The sequence below is a fragment of the Galleria mellonella genome, unplaced genomic scaffold, assembly GCF_026898425.1.
Source record: "Galleria mellonella isolate WM207_F2 unplaced genomic scaffold, CSIRO_AGI_GalMel_v1 utg213, whole genome shotgun sequence".
NCBI lineage: Eukaryota > Metazoa > Arthropoda > Insecta > Lepidoptera > Pyralidae > Galleria > Galleria mellonella.
The window spans coordinates 1,003,029-1,012,858 of record NW_026442039.1 but is presented as its reverse complement, the minus strand read 5'-3'; the positions used below and the strand labels follow the sequence as shown (position 1 = coordinate 1,012,858).

The window sequence follows — 9,830 nt, the reverse complement described above, 5'->3', positions numbered from 1 at the left end:
ATATTTTTCCCTGATATGAATACTCGGTAAGTGCGACACAGGATAAAACAATGTTTGCCGAACTCATTTTTATCCTAATAAGAAAAATGGACCCTGTAGGTAGCGGTAAGAGATAAAACCTTTATAAGGTCAATTTAAATTTATTAGATTACATATTAATTTAAAAAATTATATAAAAAAAAACTAATGTGATATTAACAAATTTATTGAAAATCTGACTAAAGATCATAATATTATTAAATAAATATATTTCTAACTATATTTAATTATCGCCGTATATTATACTGTTTATTTACGTATCAAACAGGTAACAAAAAGTCAATAAATTTACTTACCGTCAATGAAGTGTACAGCTTATATAGGCCTGACACTACAATCCGTGTTTTTCATGTAAATATAAAAGAATCTATTGAAGCTCGCTTTATCAAAATACGAATAGGTAATCCAAAATATTATTCACATCGATTTACGTAAGCGCACATTCGACAAGACACCACCGAACACAGTAAATCGCTTGATTTGATTGATAAACAAAACTTCCGCTTCTCGAAACGCGCGCACGAAGATGTTGCTAGAAATAATAACAGAATATTATTTCCTACTACATCTTTTAAGGATTTATTTTATAGATAAAAATACCTACTATTTATACATTTTATAATTTCTATTTATATATTTATAGCAATATTTTATATTAAAAAAAATTTTATATCTTCAGTTTGTGCTCTATTATTAATTTAATACATAGAATGACAGCTGTAACTTTATTACAGATTCATTATTTTTTTCTACCATAATACAAAACAAATATAGTAATAATATTAATTCTATAATGATAACACTGAAGTTTAATTGTCATTTTTGACATTCACACGAGCCGATAGCTAGGGCTCTGAACCTTCTTTTCTACCTATTTTAAATCAATATACAAAAATAGGAATGGGTTACAAATTCTTAAACCTTGCTTCTTCACTCAGGGTAAGCTTATTAAATGTATTTTTATGTATACAATTTAATTTATTCAATTTGACGAATGTTATGCAATGACTTCTACCTGAGCTTGACTGACTGATCCAGCATTCAAAGTTATAAATTATAATTATATTTTTATACAAACACTGATTTCAGTACTTATCTATTTATTGTGTCGTATTTAATTATTGGCGCTCAATTATATATATGTTAGATTTATCTCCATTGACCTTCAAGCATGTGACCGATTGTCAAATCATAGCTTATCAGAAAGCAATCTGCTACATTGATGCAATTTACAAAATAACATTTAAAATCTTAAAGTGTACTACAAGCATGAATATTAACATCTAAGAATGTACTAGTAATAAGTTTAGGTTTATATTTATTATTGGTTTTGATTTTACTATGAGCAGTTCCTACAATCTTTAATTATTTGCATATCTACATTAATATAATTACTTTTACTCGGCTACTGCTTGTAATATAGCTTCTCACTATATTTTTATTGGGTTTGATAAATTGGTTAACAAGTTTTTCTTGGTAAATGATGTTTACTAGTTTAACCCCTGACTACTGACTTAACCTTCATATTTATAATAGACCAGGATAGTAGTGTATATCAAGTTTCATGATGATTGGTAATAAGTGCTCACACTTAAAACATCAAAACTTAACAAACAAATACTCCTTTCCATATATTACTAAGCTGTAATGGAGCAAGATCTAAATTGGATGTAAGTAGGATACATTTTGTGTGAAGCTGTTTGTTAACATAAAAAAGACAGTTTAAAATATGTTAAATAGTTATAAAAAAATAAGAAGTCCATGTTGACCACTGCCATATTGAGGGGTCTTGCCTCCTCGATACAGGCAGTATTCAACATTGTGAGTAGGTAACATGTGTTAAAAAATGCTTTAAGCTGCCTATATTAGTAAAATTATACTTGATAATATATATTATCAATAATAAATATGTTTTTATTGTAGGTTGGTGGCTTCCGTATTGCTACTAGACAATATGCAACCGCCCATGATGCGGATATAGTAGTAATAGGTTCAGGTCCTGGTGGCTATGTTGCAGCAATCAAAGCTGCCCAGCTTGGTATGAAGGTATTCTATCTTAATTTAACACAAATATGTAATTGAACATGTTTATGTAAAATTATATCAATAATAATGAGGCATTTAATTTACCTCATGCAAACAGTAGTGAATCAGTCCTTACTCAGATAATACTGCTTGTAAGTTAGAGTTTATTCAACCGTAAAGCAGTTGTGGTTGCATTACTATGTTTCGGTTTGAAGTGGCATGAATTTACTGGGTACAGAGGAATAACACCTGAGTCCTCAGAAATGGCAGTGCATGAGGGGTATCATGGGCGAAACAGTATACTCTATTATGTCCATGGTACTGCTCATGTCTATAGGCGATGGTTACCACTTTCCATCAGGTGGGCCGTCAGCTTATTTGCCATTCTAAGTTGTATAAAAAAATCCTCAAAGATTGAATAACTACAACTAGGTATGAATCGATAGGCCTTAACTACTATAGTATTACCATACATCTTATTTATTTATAGGAATACCAGCATTGTATTGAATTGTGACCTATATAACAAACATTAAATATACAATATTAATGCACATGCATACTAAAGGTATTCACTGTATTTACTAAAACATGATTATACAATATGAAAAGAAATAGAACAATTTTAAGGATTTATATAATAATAGACTACACTTATTATAAATGTTATACTATTTGTTTTAGAAATATATAATATTTTGTTTAATTAATTCCTTTCAGGCAAATTTACTAATGCATAAGCAATATCATATGCCTCGCTGTGTATTTTATATTATGTACTCACTTTTATATATATAGGTATTACTATAACAATATGATTTCATATGTGTTAATTCATTCTTAATTATACTTTAATTTATATTTGAAATACTACTACTAAAGTTTCATCATCATTGACCATGTGACTAAGTTAAAAGAAAATTTTGGCAGGTGGTGTCTGTAGAGAAAGAGCCTAGTCTTGGAGGAACATGCCTGAACGTTGGCTGCATTCCATCAAAAGCTCTGCTCCACAACTCACATTTATACCACCAAGCCAAGCATGACTTTAAAAATCGTGGCATCAACATTTCTGATATCAGTTTTGATTTCAAAAAGATGATGGATTATAAGGCAAATGCAGTTAAAGGCCTTACTGGTGGCATTGCGATGTTGTTCCAGAAAAATAAGGTAATTATGATACATTATTATTTATTGGCCATGTAACATATTTGTGTATCAAATCTTATGTCCCTTTCAAACTACATATTTGCTATCTTTGACTAACTATGTATTACTAACATTGTATTAGTATAATCTACAGACTTCTTGTATAAACATATAAAACAATAACTTTATTAAACAGTAGGCAAGAGATTAATCCAAATACTTATTCTGCTGCTATAAATGATTAGTTCCAATTATAGGAATTAATATGAGCATTTATTTCTTTTTTACTTGTGATTATTAAATCACAAATTTTGTGCATTAGCACAAAATCCACTTTTATGCATTGTGTGTCAAAATATACAAACTATTTACTAAATTGTTTCTGACTCAAGAATTTATCATAACTATGCTTCATATAATAATTATACAACTTTGCACATGACCATACATATTTTAGTGGCATCCAGCAATAATAGTTTCTCATTATTATAGGTGCAACTTGTTCGTGGAGTAGGCACTATTGTTGCACCCAACAAAGTAGAAGTCAAAGGTGAAAATGGAGTTGAGACTGTAAACACAAAGAACATCCTTATTGCAACTGGCTCAGAAGTTACACCTTTCCCTGGTGTTACGGTTTGTAAAAAATATATTTTTAATAATAGCAAAAACCAATACAGATTTTTATTTAGATTATATTGCATATGATTTTTTTTTAAGATGGTAAGTAGGTGAACTTCTGTAATAAAATGGTCAGTGTCATGGCTTCATAATTAAATCAACTAGAGTTATGTTATAATAATTACAATAACATGTTAGTTTTAAATTTCTAGCTAGGTCTAAGCATTATAATAAATCCAATGACCATCGAAAAATGGTGAGAGTTAAGTTGAAGATAATTAAATCTTGAATTCTGATATTTAAAGTGCTATTTGTATATGTTCTATTGAAATTTGAATTGAATTACCTATTATAGTGTGTATGTGTGTGTGTGTGTGTGAAAATTAACATAAACTTTTTAATAAAGTTTTTAAAAACATTTTCTATGTTTAACAGTTTGATGAGAAGCAGATTATTACATCCACTGGAGCACTTGCATTAACAGAAGTTCCCAAGAAGATGCTTGTTATCGGAGCTGGTGTTATTGGTTTAGAACTAGGCTCTGTTTATCAGAGACTTGGTGCTGATGTCACTGCGATAGAGTTCTTAAATTCTATTGGAGGTCAGTAGTCTACGAGATAATTTATATGCCTAACTGAATTTCAAAATCAAGCCAGAACAATCAATCACCTGCTCTACAATGTCAATAAAAGATCTGTATAGAGGAGCAAAGCAAATGAGCGCCCGCTTTCATAGGAGCACATGTTAATAGGCTATAGCTGCAGACTAGCATTTAAAAACAGTATTTCCTAAAAAAGATTCACTCGTATAATTAATTCTTAAATATATGATAATATTTACTTCTTATATTATCACAAGTAATAGACTAGCAACCTGATCTAGCTTTATATATGTAGAAAAATTTTTCGAAAATGATATATAGCTTATGTTACTGAAAACAGTTAAAATCTAGCTCCTATAGAAAACAGTATAGCTAATTTTTCTAAAGAAATTGAAAGTTGATTGCGTATTTTTTTTTTAGATAGATGAATGAATGAGTATACTTTATTTGCATTATACAATATAGGAATTTTTTTAGATAGATATCGTTATTCTATAAATAGAAAATTCCTATTTTAAATATAAAGAAATACACATGTATGGATATTATTAGATATTAAGTGCAAATTATATTTAAATGTGAATTTAAAATGCTTATATTTTCTATTCTTAGGTGTGGGCATTGATGGTGAAGTAGGAAAGACATTGCAAAAAGTTCTAAGTAAGCAAGGCATGAACTTCAAACTGGGCACTAAAGTGTTGGGTGTCAGGAAAGAGGGAAGCATTGTCAAAGTTGATGTAGAAGCAGCAAAGGGTGGCAACAAGGAAACGGTAATTATCTTAATATTTTTTAATGATTATAATTTAAAATGAGCTTTGTGAGAAATTTAAAATTAGAAATTATAGTCTGTTTCACTATCTAAATAAAACAAAATATAAATAAGTTTTGATGAATCGTAGAAACACTCCAAATGAAATTAGTAACAAATGGAAACATTCACTCAATTAATCAATTTTTTAAATGTACTGAATATTGGACATCAGCAGGCTGTATATGGTTGTTTTCAATTATTATTTTATTTAATTATTTGCTGTCAATTGTTAATTATTCTTTGTAGGTTCTCCTGAAATAAACTTCATTGATTTATATATAACAGAATATTTTATTAATTTATTAATTGTTATTTATTAGTTGGAATGCGACGTGGTTCTTATTTCTATCGGGCGTCGGCCATACACAAAAGACCTCGGATTGGACAAAGTCGGCATTGCCCTAGACGACCGTGGCCGTGTCCCTGTTAATGACAAGTTCCAAACTACAGTACCTGGGTAAAGTATACTTTAAGTATCACGAAGAAATAGAATCTCCAATATTATATTTTGTTGCTATTGTGTTTTTAGTTAATTTTGATTTGTTAAAAAATAAACTATGGTTAAGTAAAATATTTATTCTAGTTTAATAAATATACATAGAAATATAAAACTATAATAACAGTTGCAATTTCATTTGTATGTAATATGTAAATAATTTCCTAAACTATAAATGATATGGAAATTTCTAGCCAAAAGAGTTGTTTTTTCTAGACATCTAATTGTAATAAATTCCTTTGTGCGCTATCTTAGTTTTTAAACGTAAACAATTAGGAATGTGGTTTACAATTAAATAGTGATATTCATGTTATCACAACAACAGACACCCAAATAATACAGATGGTAAATTGTGTATTACTTTATTTTGTTATTATTAATATATTTTATGACGAGAAAACAAAGCAATATTATTTAATCAAATAGTTATAATATGTTTAAGTTTTTTTTTTTTTTAATATAGTGTGCTTATATTGACTGGGCGCCGTCAGTTCAGCCTAGCTTCACAAATTCCCAATATATCTTTAAGTAATTAAAGTGTTTAATGGTTAGCTCTATTTATGGTTTTATATTTACAGTATCTATGCCATTGGCGATGTCATTCATGGTCCCATGTTGGCCCACAAGGCAGAAGATGAAGGCATTGTTTGTGTTGAGGGTATCAAGGTAAAGTACTTATATACTTTACTAGCTATATCCTGTTGCTTTGTCCACTTGAATCAGTATATGTGCTTAGTTAGGATGTAATGGGTACCAAATTTCATTAAAATCTATTGTTTGTGCATAAAAGAGTAAAAGATATCCGTTCATCTAAATTTCCATACTATAAGAGTAGTAGAATTTATTTTTAGCTATTTCAGATAATTTTAAAATATTTTATTTTTTGTATGTGTACTTAAAAACTACGTTAATACATAACCATTCATTATGAACTTCCGCACCAGAGGACTATTTAATTTATTTGCAAACATATTTAAGATGCCAGTCCTGCAACTACAGTTTGTGTGTATTTATGAAAAAAAAACTACTAAGTATTATATTGCTTTGTGTACAGGGATTGCCTGTTCACTTCAACTATGATGCCATTCCATCAGTAATTTACACATCACCTGAAGTCGGCTGGGTCGGCAAAAGCGAGGAGGACCTAAAGAAGGAGGTAGATTATTATTATTCATATTAATTATATTCTTAGTACACATTTTTTTCATATTTTGTTTTAATGGATGATAATGTAATGGTAGCCCTACCCGCGCTATCGGTATACGCCGGCGGGGTATCAGTGAAGGATGATAGATGAGAATGAAGTAGGTCAGTTAGCCCATCGTGACGAATTCAACAAGAATTGTTCACGATGGTTTCCAGGGGGAACCACATGGAGGTCGATCTAATAAGGCATATTGCTAGCAATGGGGCTGTCGAACTCCATTGCTAACAATACCTTTCCCCCATTTTTTTCATATTATTATTATCAATAATTTGTGATTGTCTTATTTCTATACATGTTTATGCATTTTTTATATTAATCGATATAAATAGTTAATAACAAATATATATCAATCACCGTGTTATCCTGTCAGAATGGGCCACCTCTTCCTTTCTCGCGGGTGTCGTAAAAGGCAGAAATTTAAGGGTCAAAAGATAGCCAGAAGCATCCTTCTTTAAACATCACCAAAAACTAACTTGGTGGTTGCCAACCCGTCTTCCAAATGTGGAACTACTGACAAAATCTCCAATAGGTGGAGGCTATGTTCAGCAATTGACAGTTAATATGATGATGATGATTTTTTTTCTTTTACTTATTTTGAAAAAGTTAAATTTTAACTATACTTGATCTTTTTCAGGGTAAAGCATACAAAGTAGGCAAATTCCCATTCTTAGCTAACTCAAGAGCAAAGACCAATGGCGAAACAGATGGTTTCGTAAAAGTGTTATCGGACAAAGCCACAGACGTCATTTTAGGAACCCACATAATTGGTCCTGTAAGTATAATTAAATAAAATTTTAATTTATTGATTATTATATAAAATTATATTTACATAATTCAAATTCTCATCTAATAACAAAATTGCATTATAATACTACCAGAGGGAAGGATATGGTAGTGAAATTACAGGGTTTAGAAATAGTAACACATGAGGGGTACCATGGGTGTCACAGTATTTTCTGTTATGTACATGATGCTGTACATCTCTATAGATGATGGCTGCTATTACCAATTTGATGGGTTATCAGCTTGGTGTTCGTAATTTTCATGGAAATATTGTGGTTTAATATACCAATACTAACCCGAATTATCTATTAAAATCTCTATTCCTATCTTGTACCCTATATGTAGTATATTACTTATAGTTTTTATCGTCTTAATCATCTCCAATGATATTATAATTAAAACAAAAAACCATAATCGTTGACAAACTTCCATTTTCATAATCGCAGGGTGCCGGCGAATTGGTCAACGAAGCTGTACTGGCGCAGGAGTACGGTGCTGCTGCAGAGGACGTAGCGAGAGTGTGCCACGCTCATCCCGTTAGTATACCCATACAGTTTCACAAACAGTTGCTTGACTCTTGACTCAAACTGCTCATCGTGCTCACTGAATCACATAACCAGTTTTTAAAACCATGTGATCAGTTAGTTGGAACTAGCTGTTTCCTGTAGCTTTGCTCGCGTTACTCAGTATCCTATGTTATAACTTATATGTTCCAAATATCTAATTTCTTCCACAACCGACTAGTTTTGTATAACAAACATCTAAACATCTTTACAAACTTTTACATTTATAATAATAGTAAAATTTTCAACTAAAAAATCTGAATTTAAAGCACACATATTTATTAAAATGTAATTTTGTATTTTTTTATGTGTACTAAGTCAATTTTTTTTTTAATAATCTATTGAAAACTATTGAAGTCTCTTTTCAAACGACCTCAAAAAAGAGGTTCTTAATTGCACAGACTTGGTATAACGTATTAATAAATTCCATTAGAAATGTGGTCCCGGATTAGAATAGGCCACCCCTTTCTTTCCCGTTGGTGTCGTAAGAGGCGACTAAGGGAGGGCGAGAAATGGACAGCAGCATCCCTCTTAAAACACCTTTAAAACCTAACTACAGTTGCCAATCCGCCTGCCAAGCATGGTAACTACGGGCAGAACCCCCCCAAGGGGAGGCTGACGTTCAGCAGTGGTTCGTTAAGGGATGATATGATGATGTTTATAATCCATAATCTAAGCTCAATTCGATTGTATTTTTTTTTTGTTTGTTACCACTTAACTCCGTCAGTTATGAACTGATTTGAAAAATTAGTTTCAAACTGAAAAATATAAATTGGTCTTATAGAAATTTTATCAAAATCAGTTCAGTAGATTAGTTTTTAAATCAACTGGTTTTGTCACAACTTAGTCTTTTTTGTAATACAATATTAAATTATAAATAATTTAATATTGTATTACAAAAAAGACTAAGTTCGTAAACGAATCAAAATTTATTCACATTAGACATGTGACACATAGATCGTGATATTTTATGATTCAAACAAAAAGCGAACATTTATGTCAACTAACGAAATTACATAAATTGTTTCAGACATGTGCGGAAGCTCTACGCGAGGCGAACTTGGCCGCATATGCAGGAAAACCGATCAACTTTTAATTCTAGATATAGTTGTACAAATAATGTATGTGAGCCCACAACATCTGGCTCGTTATTAGTCATGTATGCTAATTAAGTTCGTCTGCGATAAGGAATCTTGTATGAATCTGAGTTGAGCAATTTTGGATATTAACTAATTTATGTTGTATTACGCCTTTTGTAAATCACTCACAAAGCTAATTTTAAAAACTTCAATTCAATGCGTAAACTTCTTATTTATTGTAATCAGATACCACTGATTGATGGTTATGTGATATTTGTTTTTAAAATATTTATTTCGGAAATATTGATTTATATAATATAATTTCATTCCGCTTTGTTGATAACAACATCATTCATTCAACATTTACATGATGTAAATGTTTTGTGCAATGGTGTATTTATTTTCTTTTGTAAATAGGTTTACAAAAATACAGTTATATACTATATACCTTGTTTTATTTGT

The 9,830-nt window shown here is 30.4% G+C and overlaps 1 protein-coding gene across 2 annotated transcripts; it reads left to right on the top strand.

The window, feature by feature from the left end:
- The first annotated feature begins 841 nt into the window (after positions 1 to 841).
- Positions 842 to 9,813, top strand: LOC113511862 (dihydrolipoyl dehydrogenase). Of its 2 annotated transcripts, none has more exons than XM_031913624.2 (12): positions 842 to 978; positions 1,963 to 2,085; positions 2,995 to 3,231; positions 3,703 to 3,843; positions 4,264 to 4,429; positions 5,042 to 5,199; positions 5,561 to 5,697; positions 6,315 to 6,402; positions 6,791 to 6,892; positions 7,578 to 7,715; positions 8,173 to 8,262; positions 9,320 to 9,813. In XM_031913624.2, the coding sequence occupies exons 1-12, from the start codon at positions 940 to 942 to the stop codon at positions 9,383 to 9,385; spliced, it is 1,485 nt and encodes a 494-aa protein (XP_031769484.2). In that variant the 5' UTR covers positions 842 to 939; the 3' UTR covers positions 9,386 to 9,813. The 2 variants fall into 2 exon arrangements, with proteins under 2 accessions (XP_031769484.2, XP_052750522.1); XM_052894562.1 differs by lacking the exon at positions 9,320 to 9,813 and adding an exon at positions 8,849 to 8,923.
- Positions 9,814 to 9,830: the final 17 nt, after the last annotated feature.

Bases quoted from the DNA above. Each gene is read 5' to 3' on its own strand.
- LOC113511862 (XM_031913624.2), top strand. From the start codon at position 940: ATGGGTTACAAATTCTTAAACCTTGCTTCTTCACTCAGG. The intron at 3,232-3,702 runs GTAATTATGATA...TCATTATTATAG, and splicing joins TGTTGTTCCAGAAAAATAAG to GTGCAACTTGTTCGTGGAGT. The intron at 5,200-5,560 runs GTAATTATCTTA...GTTATTTATTAG, and splicing joins AGGGTGGCAACAAGGAAACG to TTGGAATGCGACGTGGTTCT.